At 50.9% G+C, this 25078-nt stretch overlaps 3 protein-coding genes across 3 annotated transcripts in view; 1 reads left to right on the forward strand and 2 right to left on the reverse strand.

Moving 5' to 3' along the window:
• The window catches only part of LOC149363496 (high affinity cationic amino acid transporter 1-like), a 396987-nt gene that overhangs the window by 183484 nt on the left and 188425 nt on the right, over positions 1-25078 (forward strand). The gene's annotated exons all lie outside the window — the stretch shown is intronic.
• LOC149363499 (uncharacterized) lies at positions 3468-9092 on the reverse strand (the record flags this gene model as incomplete). The annotated part of the gene is made up of 2 exons (XM_089567501.1): positions 3468-3637; positions 8198-9092. Coding segments are annotated over 2 exons (1065 nt in total), but the record flags the coding sequence as incomplete, so codon positions are not given.
• On the reverse strand, positions 21467-23667 carry LOC149363500 (uncharacterized). The gene is made up of 2 exons (XM_089567502.1): positions 23257-23667; positions 21467-22432 (listed from the first exon to the last, which is right to left on the reverse strand). Exons 1-2 carry the CDS (start codon positions 23617-23619, stop codon positions 21467-21469), a joined length of 1329 nt encoding a protein of 442 aa, XP_089423628.1. The 5' UTR covers positions 23620-23667.

Consider the following 25078-nt stretch of genomic DNA (forward strand, 5'->3'; position numbering starts at 1 on the left):
AATTGAGGTTGTTTTTCAATTGATACAACATTATTCTCTTTTTACAACGCCTCGGAGTATCAAAGAGTTTGGCAGTGATAAATTCCGTCACTACTGGAAGCGGCCACGTCCCCGAGCTCACCATTGTGAATGCTATGAAAAAAAAAAAATTATTATCAAGTGCCCAAAGCAAACACCTGAAAAGAGAGAGATCGGAGGAGGTAGTTGTACAGCTATCGCTATCGCTTTTTCACCCCAAGGGAGGGCGCAGTATCGTGTCCCACTGCATTGTTTTTTCATATTATGATTTATTTAAGGGTAGGAAGAGGGTGATGCAGAGAGAAACGTCTCGTGAAGATACGCCGCCAAGCTGCTGAACGACAGCGACGGCGTGTCGCTACCGAAATGTCAGTAGACGAAACTGCTTTCGCTAAGTATATCGTGGCCTAGCTGAGCTAAGCGACTGCGTTCTTTTTTCCGCGAGCCGGCAAGTTTTGCCCACGACGTACTTTGAATACATTAACTTTACCCCTCACTCACCGCCTGTCCTCTTGTGGCATAGCTGACTGACTTATTCTCGTAAAGCGGACGAGCTCTATGGGGTATGTGGCAGGCGAACCACATTTTGAGCTCTAGATCTGTGTGCCTGCGATAAAGTTCTTCCGCTACTAGATGCGTCCAACCAAAACAAATTTCTGGTATGCACGTCTTTCAAATCTGAACGCAGGTATTTCCTGTTGTCCCGTCGTAATCAAACGGGCAGGAAGGGGGGGGGGGGGGGGGGGGGGGAGCGATACGTGCCAGTCCACGTTCTTGTCTGGCGAACAATAGCCGTGCGATAGAATAAAAACATAGACAAAAATTACAAGCAGACAGCGCATGGTAATACCGATCCCCGCTCTTGATTGCGAGGCCCAACACAATCACGATTATAGCATCGCGAAGGCGCAAGCACGTGCTTACCAAAGCAGAGGTCGGTTTTTTCTGCGGCTTATCGTGCGAGACGCAAATTCTTCCCGAACATTGACCCGAGGGATTCGATATACCTTCTTACCGGCCAAACCAAGACGGCAGACCGGGGGTCCTGCATTGTAGTTCCCTACATGAATACGTTCCGCATTGTGTATGCACCATAGATACGCATTCCGCTCAGGTATTGGTCGTACCCCTGGAGGTGTCCTTTTTAAGCGGAGGACGACGCTTCAGCTGCCCCACTCCACGGCTCGCGATAAGCAATGTCTCAGCATTTTCGGTGCTTTGTTTCCTTTTTCGTCTTCGTGGTAGAATTTGTTATGTGCTTGCTGCCTTTTTTACCTGTTCTTCTCGGTCTTTCTCCGTCCGTTCGTATTGAAGCTTCTGTGTTTGTCCCCCACAGCCTCCAGCAAGTGCGGTCGCTTTGTACAGACCTATTGTCGTGGCTGCTGTTTACTGAATACCCCCCCGTCCCCTCCCCCCCCCCCCCCCCCCCCCCCCCCCACCTCCGCCCCAATCTGTGTTGCGCGTTCATAGTCCCAGGGGATTTTGCGCCCGATTGCTCGAATCTATAGCTGCGTGTGCGTCGAGTCGCAACGTCCCCTTCATAAGGAGACGAGACGCTTTCGCTCGCATCAGTGCACAGCGGATGACAACAGTGGAAAACCCGGGCAGAACAAGCAGAAATCGTGCGCCGCATGCCCTCTCCTTTCTTCGTTTCGCTGCATGCGCGCTCTAAAGAAAGCTGAGGCCTTTGGCTTTCGAAGCTCCGTTATTTCGCAAAAACCTCTCGGTGCTGTCCCAGGGCTGGAATGCCTTTGCATCGTTTCGAGTTCGAATTCGGTCTTATTATCCGGTCATTTTTCTTTTTTTCTGTTCGTTTTTATTTCTGCTGTACTGGACTCTAAGAGCCAGTGGGAGTTTGAAAAGAAAGATGATGCAGTTTCACTTTCGTATCTGGTTTTCGTTTTCAGCTCCTGCTTTCTTTCTACCGCTCCTCATCGTCCTGACTCCGAAACCGAAACGACTAGATCAGCTTGCAAAAAAAAAAAAGAGAAAAGCAATTTAGAAATTTGTCAACAAGGCTGAGAGACATATGGCAGATTCGAAGCGGAGCAAATGCAGCAGACAGGGACGCTCTCTTTTTTTTTTTTTTAGCTGTACATGCAGCACTAACCAATTGGTTGGCGTATGCAAGGATCAACCGCAGGTCTCCTATCAACCCGACCAAGTTCTCATTTCTTAGGAACTGAGTGCAGCTTTGAATACAGGCATTCTCTCCGAACTCGAAGCATCCGTGTCTTTCTTCGAGAATACCGACGTTCTAGAACGACAGCAGCGAAATCAATCTGGCGAGATTTGCCGACGCAAGGAAAACACGCAAAAAATGTTATGCGCTGAGTGCTTCAAGCAGATTTTTTTTTTCTGTGCTCTGAAACATCGCTATGCCGCTGCATGCAGCTCGTGCGTAGCGGTTCTGGAGAAGCTATTAAATAGATCATGTTCGATTTGGAAGACACAAATTCACCCCCCTCCCCTCTGTCCTCTGATCAAATTTCGCCATTATAGCGCATTTCATTCGTCCAACAACTCCACCTTTCAGGGAAATCATGCTCCGTTGCAAGCAGCCCGGAGTTCCACTGCCAAACTACATATATTAGTGACAGATGGCGCGCTGTATGCTTGTGCCATATGCAACAGCATAAATCCCTCCGCGTACACAAATTAATGACACGGCGTCGGCTTTAACGACCTCCTAGGCCGTGATTGCAGTGGCCTGTCAGCACAATGTGCAAGTTACAATTCCAACACAGGAAAGTATGAGGGCTTTCCGCTTGCCTTCTTAACGCCACTATGCCTAGCTAACCGCTATTAGGATGGCTTTCAACACTGAGCACATGTTTAGCACGTGCTTTCCATCGTTAGGCAAGCTTCGAAAGTACTTCGCAGGTCTCCATTTAGGTGGCCGGTATACAGGGCTAAGGTTAACTGCGCACGTGTTTCCGCATTTACATGGCTCCACACGGTGTGCGTGTGGTACCCGCCATCCATACGCCGCAACCGCAACACGAGTAAACAGGAAGCTAATGCATACACGCTCACAGAATCGAATCCAGCTCACAGCGAGGCTGCGCTCTCCACCGCCAGCCAAAGCACCATTGTGTTGTTCAGGAGATGTTGCCAAGCAATCACGTATAACCAAGTCGTCATGAAATCGAAAGAGTCGCGTACGGCATTCGGCAACTTCAGCTCTGAAATCACATGATAGCTGATACGCAGGCCAGTTATAGAAGCCCACTAGAAAGCATACAACTGGACCCAAGAGGTATAAATTAAAGAACTGTATTTCATTCTGCTGCGCATTATTCGCGCCCATATTACCCCATCGCAGCCCTCTTCAGAGTTTCCCGAGCGATGTTGAGAGCGGAAGCCAACTTTCAGTTCCACACGCTCGCCATGATAATCCGAAGCGGCGCTCGGATGCAGTGGCAACATAGACAAGAGGACGCGACGGTTCACGCCGCCTCAGCCAGACCAGTGGTGTTCGCGGCCAGGATCGGGTGGCTAGTCTCCGCCCGCTCGCCGTCGCCGAATCCGACAGCCGTGGGACGCGTGGGAGACCGTATCGCGCAGGCTTCCGGCACTTCGTAGCCACCGCCGTGGTTGGGGAGGGAAGAGACGCGGGCTGAACGAAGACGACGTTACGGGGAAGGCGGGAAGGAAGTTAGCCTTGGAAAAGCTAATCAAAACATACTTCCAAAGGCCGTCTATCTATAGTTTGTCTTCGAGCTATGTATGCGCAGACCGGGAAACCGAGGGTTTGGTTTTTCTATCAAGACCCGCTAAGCAGCGAAAACCTTTAGCGGGCGGGATTCGTTTCTGAAAAAAATATGAAAGAGGAATGATGAGCCGCTGACAATAAGAAACAGAAAAAAAAATTAACTCCGGCTCACTCTCTCTATGTCATATTTTATTAATTAAAAAAATTAAGATTTAGCCGAATGAAACCGGTTCAGGGGAACAGGGAGCAGGATGAAAACTTCTCGATTGGAACTTCAGAACAAGTTTTGTGTGAGCAGTGGGCCTGTAATTGATTAATTTGCCCTTCAAATAGCGCAAGCAGCCTCTCTTTTCATTGTTTCTTTTTTTAAAACGCCAGCCCTCCTCGATTTTTCGGCGGCAGCGAGAAAGCTTCCAGAATCGCCCATATATTGTTACGTAAATGTAGGCACACAAGAAGTAGTCACTGAGGGATGCTGACAGCAGCTCACAGCAGCTCAATCGAACCACTGCCGGCCAACGGCGCACAGATCACACTTCGTCCTCTTCGCGCTCCGTGCACGAGCCCAGCACTGTCTTCTTCGTTGTCCACTGACACAACTCCCGGCGGCGAAAGCATCGTCCCGATGCTAAGTGGAAGACGGAGCAGGTGCACGGTATGGCTTGAGGCGAACCACGTGAACAACGTCAGTGGTAGGGGGGGTGGATGACGACGGAGGGTCGAGGGGGGCAATCTCATAAGTCACGTCGGTCACCTGACGGAGCACGCGATAAGGGCCCTTATACTGATGTAGGAGTTTTTCTCAAAGGCCGACACGGCGAGAGGGATACCAAACGAGGACGAGTGATCCTGGCGTGTAGTGGACTGGGCGATGTCGGCGGTCGTAAACTGACTTCTGGTAGGCCTGGGAGGCGGTCAGACGGTCGCGGGCGATTTCGCGGGCCGAGGTTGCTTGAGCGATGGCGTCACGTGCGTACTCCGTGGTCGAGGCCGAAGAAGGCGGCAGGAGTGTATCCAGTGGCAACGCAGGATGCCGGCCATACAAAAGATAGAAAGGCGAATAGCCCGTGGTGTCATGCCGCGATGAATTGTAAGCAAATGTTACATAGGGCAAGGCAATGTCCCAATCACGATGGTCGGGTGCGACGTACATAGATAGCATGTCAGTGAGGGTCCTATTCAGGCGCTCGGTAAGCCCGTTCGTTTGAGGATGGTACGCTGTAGTGAGTTTATGCTGCGTGGAACAGGACCGGAGTATGTCGTCAACTACCCGGGACAAAAAGTAGCGGCCGCGGTCCGTCAGCAATTGGCGTGGGGCACCGTGATGAAGGATGACATTTTGCAACAGGAAATCGGCGACATCGGTGGCGCAACTGGTTGGTAAGGCACGTGTGATAGCGTACCGAGTGGCGTAGTCAGTCGCGACGGTGATCCAGCGGTTGCCGGAACTGGACGTAGGAAAAGGTCCGAGGAGGTCTAGTCCAACACGATGAAAGGATTCCAGAGGTACGTCGATAGGCTGCAGAAGGCCGGCAGGCAAAGTGGAGGGCCGCTTCCTTCGTTGACAGAGGTCACAGCTGGCAATGTAACGGCGAACACTACGGTAAAGGCCGGGCCAAAAGAAGTGGCGTCGGACCCGATCGTACGTGCGGGAGACACCGAGGTGTCCCGCGGTGGGCAGGTCGTGTAGTTCCGCGAGGACAGACGAGCGGAGACGCTGAGGAACGACGAGCAGGAGCGGAGGGCCGTCAGGGCGAAGGTTGCGGCGGTAGAGGATGTCATCCTGAAGGACAAAGAGTTGGAGCGAAGGATCGGGGTTGGCACAGGTGAGGCGGTCAATAAGGGGACGCAAGGAGGAATCTTGCCGTTGCTCGGCCGCGATGTTAAGCAGATCAGAGATAGCGAATAAGCACGGGCCGAGGTCATTGTCTCCAGGATCTGGCGGTTCCACAGGGTGACGAGACAGGCAGTCAGCGTCTTGATGTAGGCGCCCGGACTTGTAAACAACGGCGTAAGAGTACTCTTGCAGGCGCAATGCCCAACGACCAAGCCGGCCTGTGGGGTCCTTCAGCGAAGAAAGCCAGCAAAGAGCGTGGTGGTCCGTCACAACTGAGAAAAGGCGGCCAAACAGGTAGGGTCGAAATTTAGCGACCGCCCAAACAAGGGCGAGGCACTCGCGCTCCGTTATGGAGTAATTGCGCTCGGCGGTGGAAAGAAGACGGCTGGCGTACGCAATGACACGGTCTTGACCTTGGTGACGTTGGGCGAGCACAGCGCCGATACCATATCCGCTGGCGTCTGTGCGAACTTCAGTGGGTGCCGACGGGTCGAAATGGGCCAATATAGGAGGGGAAGTGAGCAATTGGATTAAGGAAGAAAAGGCCTCTCCTTGGGCAGGGCCCCAGGTAAAAGGGCTGTCTTTCTTAAGGAGGTCGGTGAGGGGACGTGCGATGCCAGCAAAATTTTTGATGAAACGTCGGAAATAAGAGCACAGGCTTACAAAGCTGCGTACGTCCCTGGACGATTGCGGAAGAGGGAAGTTTTTGACAGCTTGAACTTTAGCAGGGTCCGGGCGGACACCCGAGGCATCGACCAGATGTCCAAGGATGGTCAGTTGGCGACGAGCGAATTGGCATTTCGACGAGTTGAGCTGCAGCCCGGCTTTACGGAAGACAGAAAAAATGCTCGTCAGTCGTTCGAGGTGCGTGCAAAATGAGGGCGAAAAAACCACCACGTCGTCTAGGTAACACAGGCATGTAACCCATTTAAATCCTCGAAGCAAGGAGTCCATCATTCTCTCGAAGGTAGCTGGCGCATTGCAGAGACCGAACGGCATAACTTTGAACTGATATAAGCCGTCTGGTCTGACAAATGCAGTCTTTTCACGGTCTTGGTCATCCACAGCAATTTGCCAATAGCCGGATCGAAGGTCGATGGAAGAGAAAAATTTGGCTCCGTGAAGGCAATCCAAAGCGTCGTCAATTCTGGGGAGAGGATACACGTCATTTTTCGTGATGCGGTTAAGGTGCCGGTAATCAACGCAAAAGCGCCAGCTCCCGTCTTTCTTTTTAACTAGGACAACTGGTGAGGCCCAAGGACTCGACGAGGGCTCTATAATGTCTTTGGTAAGCATTTTGTCCACCTCCTGCTGAATGATGTTCCGTTCTGTACTGGAGACCCTATACGGACGTCTGTGGATAGGAGCGGCGTCACCGGTGTTAATGCGATGCGTAACCACAGAGGTCCGAGCCAAAGGGCGGTTGTCGAAGTCAAAGATGTCGTGAAATGAGGAAAGAAGACACCTGAGGTCGTGAGTTTGTGCTGGTAAGAGGTCAGGGGCAATCATTTTTGCGTATTGGTCAGAGGGTAGGACATCGGACTCGGTGCATTTCGGCGAGGGAGGTACACAGCCGGTGACAGCTGATACAACGCAGTCGGAAGCAGGGCACAGCGTGGCGAGCGACATGCCTTGGGGAAGCGGCTGAACGTGCGATGAAAAGTTGAGGATCGGAAGGGACGCTCGATTGGCAAACATAGTGACCACTGTATGTGCAAGGGCAACACTCCGTGTGAGAGGCACATCAAGGGTTGGAGTAACGATGTATTGGCCATCGGGAACTGGTGGGACGGAAGAGAATGATACGTAAGTGACGGCTTCGGGGTTCAGGCGGACAAAATCCACGGTACATAGGCGATGGACAACTGGAGCCGGTGGCTCCTCGTTAAAAGGTAGGGCGAGCTGAACGACACTTGTGGCGCAATCAATGAGGGCAGAATGTTCGGAAAGAAAGTCAAGGCCAAGGATGAGGTCATGAGGGCAGTGTTCGAGGACAGTGAAGAGAACCGAAGTATGGCGGCCGGCGATTGACACACGGGCTGTGCACATTCCAACGACAGCGGAAGTACCGCCATCGGCGAGACGAACAACAGCGGAGTGGGCAGGAGTGAGCACTTTCCTTAGGCGACGGCGTAGAGAGGCATTCATAACGGAGACGTGCGCTCCCGTGTCGATGAGAGCGGTAACAGGGATCCCGTCCACGTCTACGCTAAGTATATTCCGTCGGGCTTGTAGAGTCAAAGGAGGATTTCCAAGGTCGGTCGTCGGAGCAGCATCACCTCCAGACGCTGCAGCCATCAGTTTTCCGAACGGGATCGAGCATACGGGCCAGGAGATGATGGGCGTCGAGTTTGGGGCGACGGAGATCGACGACGGTAAGGAGACGACGAGCGGTTAGTTGGAAGGGGCCTGAGCGTCGGAGCTTGCGAGCTGTGCTTCATGGGGCGACGACGAGCGGCGGGGATAGAAAGAATCAGGATAGCGGCGGTAGGTCGATGACGGACGGCTTCGGCAGTGTCGGGAGATGTGACCAACTCGGGAACAGTTAAAACAGATGGGCCTGTCGTCAGGTGTTCTCCACTCATCCGGGTTGCGGCTGCGGCGAGTGTGGTACGGATGTCGGGCACCGAGCACGGGAGACACATTGCGAGCATCTGGGCAACTAATGAAGCATACAGGTCGGATCCCGAGATTGGCGAATTCTTGTCGGACAACAGCCTGTATAAGGGATACTGCAGGGGCACTGTCCGGTACCGATAATTGGGAAATTGTGGGAGACACTGCCTCTAGTTCTCGGCGTACAAGTCGTGTCAGGCTGTCGGATGTTGGCAGGGAGCACGGTTGGGATGAGTCTACGCAGGACGACGTTGCCGCCGTGTTCGGCAACCGCGTGAACTGAGGGGAAATACGGCGGCTTTTCGCTTGTTCAAAGCGGCGACATTCTTTTAAGATGGCGTCAACCGTTCCACAGTCCTTGTACACCAGCAAGTTAAAGGCGTCGTCTGCAATTCCTTTGAGAACGTGACCTACTTTGTCACTCTCTGACATGGCGGAATCAACTTTCATGCAGAGGGCTAAAATGTCCTGAATATAAGACACATATGACTCTGTTGAGGATTGTGCGCGGCATGCAAGCTCCTTCTTCGCAGCCAGCTGACGTCCGAATGGCTTACCGAACAATTCGGTAAGCTTCTGCTTGCACAGGTCCCAACTGGTCAGTTCTTCCTCGTGTGTCTCTAACCAGACCCTTGCAGTGCCCGTCAAGTAGAAAATGACGTTGGCCAACTTCATCGTGGGGTCCCACCGGTTGTGTGTGCTCACACGCTCGTACAGCGAGAGCCAGTCTTCGACGTCCACGCCATCGGTACCGCAGAATGTGCCCGGGTCTCGAGGGTGGGCTAGGACGACAGTTGGCGTGGCAGGCGCGTCGGTAGCTATCTCGACGGATCGGCTCGTCGGCTCGTCGGCTCGTCGGCTCGTCGGGTCAGCGGCATGGCGGCTCGTACCCCGCACCTCCACCAAGATATGTTACGTAAATGTAGGCACACAAGAAGTAGTCACTGAGGGATGCTGACAGCAGCTCACAGCAGCTCAATCGAACCACTGCCGGCCAACGGCGCACAGATCACAATTCGTCCTCTTCGCGCTCCGTGCACGAGCCCAGCACTGTCTTCTTCGTTGTCCACTGACAATATTTCAGAGAGCCATACCTGGATATACTGGCGCCGAAGGCATTGGAATAGCCATTGCGACTAAATAATTAATTGAACAAAATACAGAGGAACGAAATGGCGGTTGGGGATTGAGTGATTGTAGATGTCCAGGAAGAGCTGAATGTTGCTTGTCCTCCCTTGGGACGAACAGATGACAAAGAGAGCTGTTTTTCAACCGTTTCAGCCGAGTATTGAGGCAGTTAGTGCGCTATTTCCTTTCCTCAAAAAACACTAATTTCACGTACTCAGCGTCAATTAAAACGCCAACAGAATAACTGTGGCGCCAACGCAAGAATATAAAAATATTCGTTGCTGGAAACAGCGTATGAACGGGATTAATTAACTTTAGCAAGAGACAAGGCATCAATTAAATCTTCCACATAGCAGATTTTGAAGCACTGACTCCGTAGCAGTACACAGAAGGACGCTGTCACCCAGCTTCGCGCACTTTTGCATGGCGTTCTCGCACACCCTTAGAGCGTGTGGGGGTAGTGGTTTCGAACTCAAAGGAGATGTCCTCGACTCAGCGTGGGGAGCTCAGCGGAGACCAGCCACTAAGTGACAAGAGGTATTTGGTCGTTTGGTTCCCAGCTTTCGCCGTTCGCAAGCCAGACAAAGGGTCGAAGCCAAAGGTTCACAAACAAAACAAGCTTCATACAGCAATGAGACGACACAGAGGATTTCACAGTCACTAGAACAAGCAGATACAAAGTGATTAACAAAACAATGCAACTCGTGCAAAGTAACACGCGAGAGAGGTTACAATACAAATGAAATATTGCACCTAAATTGCACTAACACAAGAGAGAGAGGCAAACAAACACAACACAGTTTGTTCACCGGGCACTGCGACAGTCCAACGACCAGAGGTACACGACGGTGCGGTCCCGCAGACTGGCGCGCACTGCCTCGTTGGTCCGTGGCTGGGCGAGTGGTGTTGTCCCGGGAGTCGAGCGGGCGCGCTTCGATGATGCTTAAACGTCGGCTCGAGCTAAACTGACAGCGGTCAACACCCTACTTATATAGGCTTGGTCCGCGTCTATTTGTTCCACGCGCCAAAGTAGGCGTACACATAAACACAGGATAGGCTGTGCAGTCTCCCTTTCCTTCTCCCGCCGGCCGCGCGTCCTCATTGGTCGAAAGCCGGCAGTCGCTTCGAGGAGCAGCTCGAAATTTCTGGCGTGGCGCCGCCGCCGACGTGCGACTGAATAGGAAGGGGATATGTCTTAGCGCACGCAAGGCTAGGCCCTCTCCGCCGGTTAGAAGTAGAAGCATTTCCGACATTCTAGAAAAATCAACATAGCTGACTCATTCCCTCCGGCGAGCGGTGGTGGAGGGGGCAGCCACACACAAAAGGCTAGTAGCTCTCCCAGGTTTCCTTCTCCCCCGTTTTACCACCCGCGTTGGCGATGGTGGTGGTGAAAAACTTTAATCGAAGAGAGCTTGAGGGTTAAAAAAAAACAAAAAAAAACCTGCTGCATGGTCGGTATCCTTAGTCCGGGACACCGCATGACGAGGCCCCGTCTCGCGCCCGCTTGACCAGAGCCCTTTGGGACTCCAGTGTGGAGCAGTTGAGGAGGGCAGTCTCCCATGCCTCTCGGGTGGGGGTGGGGGAGGGGGGAAGGTGAGGATTCTGAGTACATGCCCACACCATGTGAAAGATATCGCAGATCTCTCCACAGTGCGGGCAGCGCCCATCTGTGTTCGGATCGAAGTGTTTTGCTATTGCAGGACAGAGAAGGGTTCCTGTCTGCAGGCGCCGCAGAGTTCGCTCCTCCGCCTTACTCAGCCCCTTGGCAGGTGCCGGGCAGAGACGGTGGCTGTCGCAATAATAAATTAGGATTTCGCGGAACCGCAGAAGCGGTTTATGAGCTTCTGAGCCATGAGAGCTAGGATGAGGAGCCCGGTGTGTGAGCGCTCGGGCGGCCGCATCAGCGGCCTCATTTCCTCGTAGGCCCTGGTGGCCAGGAGCCCAGATCACTTTTGTGCGAGTTGGATCGGCGAGAGCGCGTCTTAGAATTTGCAAGGCAAGAGGTGATATTTCGCCTGCAAGATAATGTTCACAGGCCCGGCGAGAGTCTGCGATAACCGTTTTCGATTTTGGATCGGCGGCAGCGAGAGCTATTGCGACTTCCTCCGCTCGTGTTGAATTTGGGGCCCGAAAAGATAGCCCATCGACATTCATTCCCCGGTGGACTACGGCAGCCGTGAAGAATCCCGCGGGCGACGGCCCTGTGATGTCAACGTAGTAGACGCCCTCTTTATAGCCATATTGCCTCTCAAGCGTGCGAACCCGCACTTGTCGTCTGCCTTCATGTGAAGCCATGTCCATGTTACGCGGGAGCGGAGCGACCAAGAGCATGTGGCGCCACAGCACCGGGATGTTCTCCGTCCCCTCTGGCATGCATGTGTGTTGGATGTGTAAGCGGTTTAGCAGGCGGCGCCCAGGCACCGTCTGCGATAGCCGCGTATATTGGTTCACGAGGTGGGCCTCCAGCAACTCCTGATAGGAGTTTACCACTCCCAACGCCTTCAGTTTGGCGTTGGAGGTAGCCACCGGGAGGTCCAGTGCTCGCTTTGTTGCCTTCCTGATGATGGCGTCAATGCGCTCGTCTTGTTGTTTGGTGGTGCGTAGGTACGGCACGGCGTAGAGGATCCGGCTGGTCACGAAGGCATAGGCGAGCCGCAGCGCGTCCCTGCCCCGCAGACCACCCCGTTTGTTGGAAACACGGCGGATCATGCGCCCTACCTGTTCACCTATGCTCTTGAGTTTCGCTTTAGTAGAGTCCGGCCTAAGTTTGTTATTGATGAACAGACCCAGGATCCGGAGCTCCGCCACTTCTCTGATGGGACCGCCCGACAGAGATATGTGTAGAGACGGGTTGTCCTTGTGGTTTGTCCTGACGTGTAGAAGGTCTGATTTGGCGGGAGCACATTGGAGACCACAGTCGGCAGCATATGCTTCGACTATGGAGGGGGCCTGCTGAAGGCGGTCCTCCATCTCCCCAAGGCTCCCCTCGGTGGTCCAGATTGTAATGTCGTCTGCGTAGAGTGCGTGTTTTATGCCATCCACCTGAGCCAGTCGGCCGGGCAGGTGCATCATGGCGATGTTGAAAAGGAGCGGTGATAACACCGCCCCCTGTGGTGTACCTCGTGTACCCATAGAGTACGGGCCGTATTCCTCGTCCTCGATCCGGAGGAGTGCCTGACGCGCAGAGAGGAAGTCTCTGACATAGGCGAAGACCTTCGCCCCGCAGTTAGTGGTGTTCAAGTTAGAGAGTATGGTGCCATGTTTAACATTGTCAAACGCCCCCTTAAGATCGAGGGCGAGAATGGCCTTGTCGTTTTGTTGCATGGCTGTGGGTCGATATGCGTCCGCGCGGCGCTGTTTTCTTTTCTTTGTTTCAAAAATGCCCTGAATTTTGTGACAGACGCTCAGAACCCCGAAGTTGTTTGCTACCTTTGCTGTTTGACAAGAAATGTGCAAGTTTCGGACCCCTTTCTAGGACACAGAACATTCAGGAAACCCGACAAAAAGGTGTAAAAAGAGAGCTATATGTACAACAAGAGTCTTTTCAGACTTCTCTGGTACTTTAGTTCAACGTATGGCACCCGATCGATGCGTTTTATGTCTTCTTTCTGTGTATTGCCAGGAATATGCAATCGCGAATGTTTACAGTGTACGCCCGGCTTTTGTGCATGGAATGCCCCCAGTTGTTGTACGGTTTTATTTGCACCGAAGTCTTTCTTTGCTGTGTCGCTACTGACCTGCCTTTACTCTTTTTACGCAAGCACGAAGGTACACATGCTTCTGAGCTGGTTGCATATTGTTTTCTTTTTTTTTTTTGCGTGCAAATCGTTGCATTAGTATCAGGTGATTTCCGTGCTAATCCCGCTGCAATGAGTATGAGCATCAAAGCGATTACCGCGCCCTCAGTTTCGCTTCGAGCCTACAAAATCTCATCAGAAGAAAGAATTTCAAGCTCGATGATTTTGATGTCAGCAATGTTTTTTAATGTGAGCCATTCAAATGCGACCCTGCACGAAAAGAAGACGAAATAACAAGAAGACGAAGTGTAAGCAGCGGGTGCAGCTCGAGCCGCAGCGGTCGTTCGATCCGCAACCATTTCTTCGGTGCGCTCTTACCCTCAGCAGGAGCGCCGGGAAAGACACCATGGAGGTCGAGCTGCAGCCGAGGATCAACCGTCCAGTGGTGTTCATCAACCGCGAGGGACTGTACGTCGTCATCGCGGCTCTGGGCGTCTCCATCCTAGGCTGCGCCTGCGTACTGGGTTACTCGTTCGCCAACTACGCCCAGCTCATGAAGAACGCCGAGGAGGTGCGCAGCTACATGGCATCGCGGACAAAAGTGGCCGACCGTAACAGCACTCGTGGGGCAGGCGCTTCCAGGAAGAGCTCCGCCGCCACTCACCCGGCGGCCACCACGAAGGCTGCGGAGGCGGCATCTCATGCCGCGACGTACCAGCCGAAAGCGGACTCGCGATCGGCGAACAGAAGCGGAATCCTCGCGAGCCTGAGCGACAGGTTCGCTGTGCTGGCCAAGCAGGAGGCTCTCGGCGACGGCGGGCGGGCGGCGACCGACCACTCGATCCTGGCCGCGAACACCACTGGTGTGGCTGAGGCGGCGTGAACCGTCACGTCCGCTCGTCTCCGTCGCCACTTCGTCCGAGCGCCGCTTCGGATTATCACGACCAGCGTGTGGAACTGACAGTTGGCTTCCGCTCTGAATATCGCTCGGAAAACTCTGAAAAGGGCTGCGATGGAGTAATATCGGCGCGAATAATGCGCAGCAGAATGAAATATAGTTCTCTAATTTATACCTCTTGGGTCCAGTTATGTTTTTTAGTGGGCTTCTATGACTGACCTACATATTAGCTATCATGTGATTTCAGCACTAATGTTGCCGCATGCTGTACGCGTCTCCTTCGACTGCATGACCGCTTGGTTATGGTTGATCGCTTGGCAACATCTCCTGAACAACGCAATGGTGCTTTTGGCTGGCGGTGCAGTACGAAGCCTCGCAGTGAGCTGGATTCGATACTGTGAGCGCGTAAGCATTAGCTTCCTGTTTACTCATGTTCCTGATGCGGTCTATGGATGGCGGGTACCCCACGCACACCGTGTGGAGCCATGCAAATGCGCAGACACGTGCGCAGTTAACCTTATAGCCCTGTATACCGGCCACCTAAGTGGGGACCAGGCTTCGAGGTTCATTTCGAAGCTTGCTTAACGATGGAATGCACGTGCTGAACATGTGCTGAGTGTTGAAAGCCATCCTAAAAGCGGTTATCTAGGCATAGTGGCGTTAAGAAGGCAAGCGGAAAGCCCTCATACTTTCCTCTGTTGGAATTGTAACTTGCACATTGTGCTGGCAGGCCACTTGCAATCACGGCCTAGGAGGTCGAAAACCCGACGCCGTGTCATTGATACGTGTCCGCGGAGGGATTTATGCTGTTGCATATCGCACAAGCGTACCGCACGCCATCTGTCACTGATATATGTAGTTTACCAGTGGAAGTCCGGGCTTCTTGCAACACAGCATGATTTCCCTGAGAGGTAGATTTCATGGACAAATGAAATGCTCTATAATGGCGAAGTTTGATCTGAGGAGAGAAGGGGAGATGGTGAATTTGAGTCTTCAAATTCATGCGGCACGAAACGTTGTCTATGTAATGGCTTCTATAGAAACAATGCTGCTGTTACCTGCATGCAGCGGCATAGCGATTTTTTAGAGCAGAGAAAAAAATTCTGCTTGAAGCCCTCAGCGCATACCACGTTTTGCGCAATTTCCTTGCGTCGGCAAATCTCACAGATTGATTTCGCTGCTGTCATTCTAGAATGTCGGTATTCTCGAAGAAAGACACAGATGCTTCGAATTCAAAGAGAATGCCTGTATTCAAAGTTGCACTGAGTTCCAAAGAAATGAGAACTTGGTCGGGTTGATAACAGAGCTGCGGTTGATCCTTGCATACACCAACCAATTGGTTGCTGCAGTCCTTTCAGAGAAATGTTGAAAAAAAAAAGAAAAAGAGCGCCCCTGTCTGCTGCTTTAGCTGCGCTTCGAATCTGCCATCTAAGGCATAAACGTCCTGATGTCTCTCATCCCTTTTGGCAAATTTCTAAATTCGTTTTTTTTTTTTTGGCAACTTGATCTAGTCGTTTCGGTTTCCGGCTCAGAACGATGGGGAGCGGTAGAAAGAAAGCAGGAGCTGAAAACGAAAACCAGATACGAAAGTGAAACTGCATCACCTTTCTTTTCAAACTCCCACCGGCTCTTAGAATCCAGTACACAGCAGAAATAAAAACGAACAGAAAAAAAAAGAAAATGCGAGGATAATAAGACCGAATTCGAACTCGAGACGATGCAAAGGCATTCCAGCCCTGCGACAGCACCGAGAGGTTTTTGCGAAATAACGGAGCTTCGAAAGCCAAAAGCCTCAGCTTTCTTACGAGCGCGCATGCAGCGAAACGAAGAAAGGAGAGGGCATGCAGCGCACGATTTCTGCTTGTTCTCCCGGGACTTCCACTGTTGTCATCCGCTGTGCACTGATGCGAGTGAAAGCGTCTCGTCTCCTTATGAAGGGGACGTTGCGCTCGACGCACACGCAGCTATAGATTCGAGCAATCGGGCGCAAAATCCCCCGGGACGATGAACGGGCAACAGAGATTGGGCGGATGGGGGGGGGGGGGGGGTGTTCAGTAAACAGCAGCCACGACAATAGGTCTGTACAAAGCGACCGCACTTGCTGGGTGCTGTGGGGGACAAACACAGAAGCTTCAGTACGAACGGACGGAGAAGACCGAGAAGAAAAGGTAAAAAAGGCTGCCAAAGTCTACCACGGAGACCAAAAATAAAACAAAATAGAACAACGAAAAGCCTGAGACGTCGGTTATCCCGAGCCGTGGTGTGGGGCAGCTGAAGCGTCGTCCTCCGCTTACAATGGACACCTGCAGGGGTTCTTCCTATATACCTATGCGGAACGCTTATAAACGGTTCATACACAATGCGGAACGTATTCATGTAGGGAACTAGAATGCAGGACCTCCGGTCTGTCGTCTTGGTTTGGCCGGTGGGCAGGTATATCGAATCCCTCGGGACATTGTTCGGGAAGATTTTGCGTCTCGCACGATAAGCCGCAGAAGAAACCGACCTCTGCTTTGGTGAGCACGAGCTTGCGTGGTCGCGATCCTATAATCGTGTTCGTGTTGGGATTTGCAATCAGAACCGGGGATCGGTATTCCAATAGTGTCACCACGCGCCGTCTCTTTCTGATTTTTTGTCTATCTTTTTATTCTTTTCTCGCGTCCATTGTTCGCCAGACATGAACCTAGACTTGCCCGAATCGCTCCACCCTCCTCTTGATTACGAGGGGACAAGAGAAAATACCTACGTTCAAATTTGAAAGACTTGCATGCCAGAAATTTATTTTGGTTGCATGCATCTAGTAGCGGAAGAACTTCATCGCAGGCACACAGATCAAGAGCTCAAAATGTGGTTCGCCTGCCGCACACCCCATCGAACTGGTCCGCTTTACAAGAATAAGTCAGGCAGCTATGCCACAAGAGGAGGAAGAGTGACTGAGGTGGAAAGGTAATGTATTCAACGTACGTCATGGGCAAAACTTGCCGGCTCGCGGAAAAAAGAACTCCGACGGTGGAGACGAGAGAACCGTTGGACGTGCACCATTTTATTCCATTGTCTTGTTTTTAAAGCAAAGGATTAAGAAAAAGCGCCGAAACACTTCAGAGACGCAGTAATCCATTAGAGCAGGCGTCGAAAAAGCAACATTAGGGGGAAGATAAGCAACGATAAAAAACAGGTGGGGGGGGGGGGGGGGGGATCTACTGTCCCCTTCAGTCTACGCCGCTTGGGTGTACTACTTTGTTTCATCGGTTGCTATATTCAAACATGGCATCCTTCGTATATTCAATGTGAAGGGACCTACAGGCAGTCAGCGTCTTCGTAACTTAATCTTAAAAGCGAACATGTCAATATACATCACGCAGTGAAAAAGAAAGAAAGAAATAATACACAAATGCCCCGACGATCAGCAACTGTCGCTCCGCAGTCTTGTTTTTAACAGCCAGCAAGATTACACGCTGCTTCTTGTAGAGCACAGCGGATACACCTTAACAAAAGGATTCGAGGCTTCATGTTTCGTTCGCCCATCACGATCGTTTAGCTTTATTCCGATTGAACTCCGCAGGTGGAAGACAAGACGAGTGGGGTGTATTTGTCTCTGTTCACAAATGCGTCTTGAGAAAGGTGCGAACAAGCAAACAAAACAGTTCATCCCCTTCGGGAGCCGATCGATGCTAGCTACATAATGGTGGCACGCCGCCTCCCTCATATCATGCGAGCGCCTGCTGCAATGCTGAGATAGACCAGGTCACATGATCTCGATCCTATGACTACGCTGGACGCAAAATCCCCAGCGACCACTTTTGAAACGCCTGACTACATTTTCACAGGCCAGCGGCTCAGTTCTGCTGCTCCTGATTATGACGTATACTGTGGCGTCGGCGCTGTTAACCTCAGAGAAAGTCCCCATTCACGGCTATTGCCGTACAATACAGTTCGGTTTCTGCAGTTTAATGTGGCGAATCTGCACATGACCCACGAGGGGAGGCCGTAGTGGAAGGCTCCAGATTATTGTCAACTAATTCGGTCCTTCAATGAGTACTGACATCGCACATTGCTCTGTTGTGTATCGCCTGCATCAAAATGAGGCCGTGCTACGGCTGGGATTCAATCCCGCGACCTTGAGCTTAGCGGCCGAGTACCATAAGCGCCGGACCGTCGCGTCAGATAGCTGTAAAAGAAAAGAAGCTCCAGCACTGTTGGCGAAGTGGGCACGGCGGGAACGGCAGTGGTTTATAACCGGCAGACTCAACTCCCTTAATGAGTTCTGCCCCATAGCAGCTGCAGGTTCTATAAATTTTCCCTAATCACTACGATCCCGGCAGCGAGAATGGCGCGTGGCTGGTTGAAGCACGCTTTACGCCTGCGTGCGTGCAGACGTATTTCACAAGCCACTCGTCCCTTACCTACGTTCATATAGTTAGAGGAATGGAAAGCTCGCCGATTTTTTATTTTGTTCGATCTATCCTCCCTAAAGGATGGTCTCCGTTAGGGAGCGCTGAAAAGGATTCCTCCTGTTGTGCAATGCTTCGGCACGACCAGCTGCGGAGCTTCCCTGAAAAAGGTGCTCTCAAACGAAAGGCTTCCGGTCACGTTATGGTCAGCTTGCCGTGGAAGAAACCCTTGTTTAGTTAGGGCGTCAGCTGCAGACGAATATTGTACAATTCCCTGCTGTCGCTTGCCATTCGAGCTATTTCGACATACAGTTTCGACGCTTTGGCTGTAATTATTGGCAGTAATTAATTATCTAATCACCTTAGTGGCATTTTGTTTTTGTTTGTGCATCATTTTCACATTGTCCTCTACGATCACAACAATTCGTTTGATGTTACCTCTTCTGAGAACGTCACAACTGCGGCGGACACGTTTTGCGGACACGTTTTGGTGACACGACCACGCCGACATAGCTTAGAAATGCTTTCCCATTAACAAACAAAAGGAAGCAGAAGGCAAAAGAAAACTGTCCTTTGCGGACAGAAGCGAACAATGTACAGACTGGTCACGTGTGGCAGCATCTGTGCAGGTATATGGTATGCGCATGCGCGAGGATATAACCGCCACAGACTTACACAAATGCACAGCATACAGACGTCTTCATTTACGCTTCGGTCAGAATGAGTGCGCGGTGCTCACTACTGCATGCACATGTGTATGCGTGCGAATATGCGTTGTAGTGCGACACCTCGCTATGGCGTCATGACTGCATTTGACACGCGATACGCAATTCGCCCTTGAATTTAGCCGATATCACCTTATTAGGTAATAACAGTTCTGTTGATTAAAAAGGCCGAGATAATGACATCTGGCATGCAAATTCTGATTCGCCACGTAAAGGCGATGGTTCGAAATCGGAACTAAACTTGCGGTAGCAAGCGCTATGCTGAAACGGCTTCACGTTTCGGCGTCACGACTGTAGGTACTGCAAGTTGTCGCTCAGCTGAAGCACGTAAGAAACCGTATAATGCATGCACTACAAGATAAAAATAAAGTGCAGGTGTTTCATTTTGTGTTCTTATTCGTGTTCACTCACCTGGCGTACACACATTCGTTGTGTAGAGCCAGATGTTAACGAGGAAAGTTCATTATGCGCAGCGGGTGACAGGAGGGATAATGCTCCAGTATTAGATCATTAGTTCTCTTTCTTTCCTGCGATCACAAAGTACATCCGTGTGCAAATGTTTAAGGGGTGCAGGTTCAGGAGAAAAAAAAATTTTGCGTGTTCAAGCAAACCAATTTGGCGAAAAGCTAGGACGCATGACGGGAGATACGTGCTTCATTTTCTGGGACAAATTTTAGCTGACAGGTAGCAACGGAACATTGTAAAAACTTTATGTTGTGCGAATTCGCACCCCGTAACCTTTTGTTATCAATGCAAGTTACGTCATTTCTATAATAATAAGGGCTACCGTCTGTCTCAAGCTGCCGTTTGTCATTATCGTTGAGTCTAACGTAGCTTCGCTCCTGTTTTCCTCTCATCATCGCTTAACGGCAATACCCCTCCAAGACTGGAATAACCTCGATATTATGTTCCAAGGAAGTTGGTTGCCCAGGTGTATCTGTGCTTAACCGCTCCCAGCCAGAGCCTTCAACAATGTCGTAAAAATAAAATTCCACGTTGAAGCAGCACTCTGCGGCAACTGATGCGAGCAGTTTCTACGCGAGGTATTTGGAAGAGCAGACAAAAAAGAGTCGATAAACAGGCGAGCGCAAAAAAGTAGGCTGAGTAACGAAATCTGCCACGATGAACGACCCGTTGATTTAGCACGAAGCTATATGTAGCAGCACACTCCCCAAAGCGCTGAAAGGAAAAAAGAAGTACCCCAATTTTTGGTCTATAATCTGCAGGCTGTGCATGCTTTACACTGATAATTTTCTACCCCGAGGGCAATCTGCAGGAGCACACTTCAATAAATTGTTGTTTTCAGAACTTCCGTTTGCAGCTTATCCCACGTAAATTTATTCGCACGTTTGAAACATTTTTTTTTTTCTTGGCGATCAAATTTTCATTCCGTTCGTGGGAGTTGCGTTAAAAATTAAACTAATGCCCCTTGCTGGCCATAGGCGCCTGACTTCCATTACGCGTTGACCGCTGGGAGTTTCGCCCCAAAACAGGAAGATAATGAACTCTGTGCTGTGCAAAAACAGGTGGAATGTCTCAGAATCTTTCTTGACTCTAACACATTTATCACTTTTCTGCATGAGTTTTCCGTCTGGTGAGCAGGAGCGTAAAAATTTGCTAAAATCTGTTTTTTCTCATGCAAAGTGTAGCTCCGGCTGGCTTATGTGCGGACTGTAGTAAATAAATCATAATATGAAGGAACAATGAAGTGGGACACGACATTGCGCCCTCCCCTGGGGGAAAGCGATAGCGACAGCTGTACAAGTCCCGCCTCCCGTCTCTCGCTTTCCAGATGTTCGCTTTGGCCACTTGATAATTTGTTTTCATAGCATCCACTTTGGTGAGCTCAGGGAGTTGGTCGCTAAATAAAGTGACCGAATTCATCGATACTAATGTCCTTGATACTGCGGCGTCGTTGTGAAAGAAAAGAACGTTCTATCAACCGAACAACAACCTCAGTTCAGAATTTTTTTATTGTAATAAAAATGGCATGACCTGTCACTTTCAAAAGGATGCTCAAAAGAGAGAATACCGGCGATATGTTCAGCTACCTATTTTTGTTCTGTCTACAGACGTTTGTTTGGCTTAGACTATATGCATTCTTGTGGGGTATTGCCTCGCAATTTATTCTTCATTCATTCCCTTAGCTCAAATCGGATTGCTTAAAACGGCGTACGTCCGTGAGCGTGGATTTCGCGCCTTTATATTTTAGCAACTTTGCTATACTTCCCTTCCATGATTCTTTAATCCTGCACTTTCATGAATCACTCCTCTCACAACATTGCATACGACACTGCGCACTCACACTCGGAGCAGCTGACACTCAGGGGAAATAGTTGTCACTCAGGCTATGGTGCTCCCATCTTTGGAGCACTGCAGTAAGCGTTTAGGAACATAAATCCTACCCTAAAAGTCGAACCAGAAGGTTCGAGCTGTTCCGCAGGGAATCGCGCACTGCGAACGCCGCCCATTCCCACAAGCTCCGCTTGGGCATTAGAGGCGAACACATCACGCGCTCCTTCCACGCCAGCATGCTCGTGTCTTTGGTGTACTTCTCTTTTCGTATTTTGCGGTAGTGAAACACCAGCGCCTGTTCCACCGTCAGCTGCTTGTCGCTGTCCCGCACGCCGTCTGGCACAAAACGCTTGCAGAAGTGGATGCCCGCTTCTATTATGGGCAATGGGTCGGCCACGTATTTGCTTCTTGTGAAACTTGGCCACGTGTAGCGGCTGCGGTTGAGACTAGAGAAGATGAAAGGACTGAACTCGCTGGAAGCCTCCCGCACCCAGAACACGTTCCGCAACAGGAGACACGGCTTGGACGCCGGAAGCTCGGCCACCAGTTCGGCCACTGTGCGAAGCCTGCCGCTGCGCGTCGGAAACGGGAAGACGAATTCGTCCAGGTCGACGATGAGGACCCGTCTGGAAACATTTGCGTGGCGGTAGAGGCAGTCCTGGGTGAACACGTTCTGAGCCAATTCCCAGGCATCCTTGACGGCAGCCACAGACCACGGGAGGAAGTCGACCTTGAGACGGTCTCTGAGCGTCCAGAGGTATTTTATCACGTCTTGGCGGCTCCAGTAGGAGTAGAAGGTGAACCTCTGGACTCCCTGCTGGGTGTAGTAGGCTAGGAAGTGTTGGAGGTCGTGCAGATTGGGCACGCCATTGTAGAAAGGGCGAACGCACATGGCGAGAAAGTCTAAGCCCTTTCCAGGAGGAGACGCCCTGAAGTGGACAGGGATTCCCTTGGACGTGCCTGCCTCGGTTCCGTTCACAATCACACGCACGGTCTGCGGAGGTTTGGAAGAGTTCGACGCACGGTAAGGGCAGATGATGAACACAGCAGAGTACTTCATCTCGTGGTGGTCCTGGAATAGATATGAACGAGTTTAGACATTATCATCATCATCATTCTGACTACGCCCACTACTGGGCAAAGGCGACTCCCATATCTCATCCAATTAACCCAGTCCTCTTCCAGCTGCCGGCCAGAGGTTTCTCTTCATATGAAGCTATATTTAATCGTAAGTGCAAAGTTGCAGTTCCGACTTGAGCTAGTTTTCAAGATATTATGTGCCTACCTCCTTTCGCAAAAGTAACCGTGTGTTCTTGACAGCGCTAACTGTTATTGCGAAGGTTGTCATGCAAAGCGTGTTTGTATTTGTCGTCGCTGTCAAAAAGCGCCCACGTATCCAAGCGACACAGAGAGGAGACGGAGGGGGTCAAGGGATTGGCAAGGGGAGAACATCCGCCTGCAAGTGCGCCTTACATGGGATGGTATCTCACGAGGTTAAATGACGTGACCACACTGGCATGTAGCCTATGCCTCGCGCTTATTCCCCTCCCCCCCTCAAAAAAAACAACAAAAAAAACGCTATCCAACGCTGACTTTCCGCATTCCCATGGAGTTGTGCGATTGCCATCTATTTCGCGGAATGTGCGAGAGGTACTTGCAACAAGGACATCCTGATTGGTACCGTAAGGCGCATGGTCAGCGCCTGACGACAGCACTGAAATCGAAGTTCTTCAACACTTTTTGCTGCAAGTCTCACAAGCATCTCAACGATCACGCATCGGCAGCATGTCTGGAACTTCCCTGAACAATATTTTCCTTGCCCTGCCTTCTTCTCCGCGCGCGTTTGGCACAACTCTACACCGCGACGTTTTTTTTTTGTGTGTATTCTTGACTAACCTGTAGAAACTCCACATTAGCCAGGACTCTCAGTGCTGGCCGCTCGTCAATAAGGCAGGTGCAGGTCACTTTTAGCGTCGGACGGAAGCGCATGAGTCCCAAGACGCGCACCACCGTCGCATTGGCGCCCATTCGTGGGTCGAAAAACGCCGAGAAGAGGTACACGTTTGCGCTGACCTTGGACCAAGAGTCCACCCACTCGGCAGTGTCCACAGTGAAGTAAGGAGAGGGCGTGGAAAGAGTGCTAGTCGGTGGCTCTTGAGTGTAACGGCCGGTGCTGATCTTCAAGCCCAGGTGGACACCTATGATGAATGCGAACACGAAAAGGCAGAGAAGCAGGAGAAGTTGGCGGATTATTTGCATAGCGCTACACTTTGCTAATCACCAAGTGACAACGTGAAAATTCTGGGAACCTTTGAAGATACTGAGCTGTCCTGTTGAACTAAGCAGAAGGACTGCAATGATACATCATCTGTACAGTTTGTGTGCTCCTAAAATATTATGTCTATTCAAAACCAGATGAAGTCCTTAAGCGAGGTACGTAATTCGTGAGATAAGATAAGGTGAACATAATAAGATAAACTGCGCGCAACCCACATTCCATGCTCATATCAATTACGTCTTCCTTGCCTCCATCACTGGGAAACGAGGGAGTGAAAAGCCAGACATAAACAAAATTTAATAGCGTAAGTAACCGGAATATGAGACGACGGGGTTATTGTTTTGGTTGTTTGCTTTTCCCTTGTCCTTCTGCTTCAAACAGCGACAGCTAATTTCCTAGGAACGTATATTTTGAGTGCTTGTATCGCGTTTCTTGTGTTATTGCGCAGGAAGTAGATCTTGAACGTTTTTGCACTGCGACAGGGTCGGCGTACGTAACCTATCTATCACAGGTCACTGCAAGATTTACGTACGCGCTAAAGAGCTTATAACCAGAAAAAAAAAAGACAACGGGTCAAAGTTTCTGAACCATAGAGACAGAAAACCTAATAATAAGATAAGCCTTACAAAGGCAGGCCCACGAGAGATAGTTGCGTATGTACATGATAACTGGTTCCGCAAAAGCCTAGACTGTCATGCGATGTCTCCACGTCAGAATCAGTTTTCGGCACCAACAGGCACAACGCACAACAGATACTTTGACGATATACAGCAGACATTCGCATCACAACACGCATTTTGAAGCAAATCAGCATATCTGCTTCGACTAGCACACTCTTCAGGCCAGGTGTCGTGTCGATCAATCTTCACAAGTTACCTGGCGACGACTGCAAACACGCTCCCTTTTGAATCCGGCAGTGCTTGCCCTCATGTACCCGGCCAATACGACCCAAACTGCCATAAATGGGGTGAAAGCGCCACATACGACCAAATTCTGTGGAACTGCGCAAATAATCCGCCTCTAGCGAAGTTGATACAGCTCCCTTCTCCAGAGCGGTGGGAGGCCGTGCTGGTCAGCTCGGACCCCAAGGTTCAAGTAGGCGCGATCGAGCGGGCCAATGAGGTCACCGCCAGCCATAGGCTAGCGGCAATCTAGTACGTGTCTCCTGCAACCTACTCTCGACGCAATAAATGTTATCCAGTCCAATAAGCAGTCACCGTAATAGAGGAACCAAGCGCATCTATGTCATATCGAGAGAGTCCTTTCTTATTCGCTCCTGGTGAGCTCGGGGACGTGGCCGCTTCCAGTAGTGACGCAATTTATCACTACCAAAGTCTGATACTCCGAGGTGTTGTGAAAGGAAAGAATGTATCAAATGAAAAACAGCCTCAGATGAGAATTTTTTTTATTGTATTAAAAATGGCATGACCTATCACTTTC

This window comes from Amblyomma mixtum, chromosome 2 (assembly GCF_055824585.1).
Source record: "Amblyomma mixtum isolate Tamu chromosome 2, ASM5582458v1, whole genome shotgun sequence".
NCBI classification, from domain to species: Eukaryota; Metazoa; Arthropoda; class Arachnida; order Ixodida; family Ixodidae; genus Amblyomma; species Amblyomma mixtum.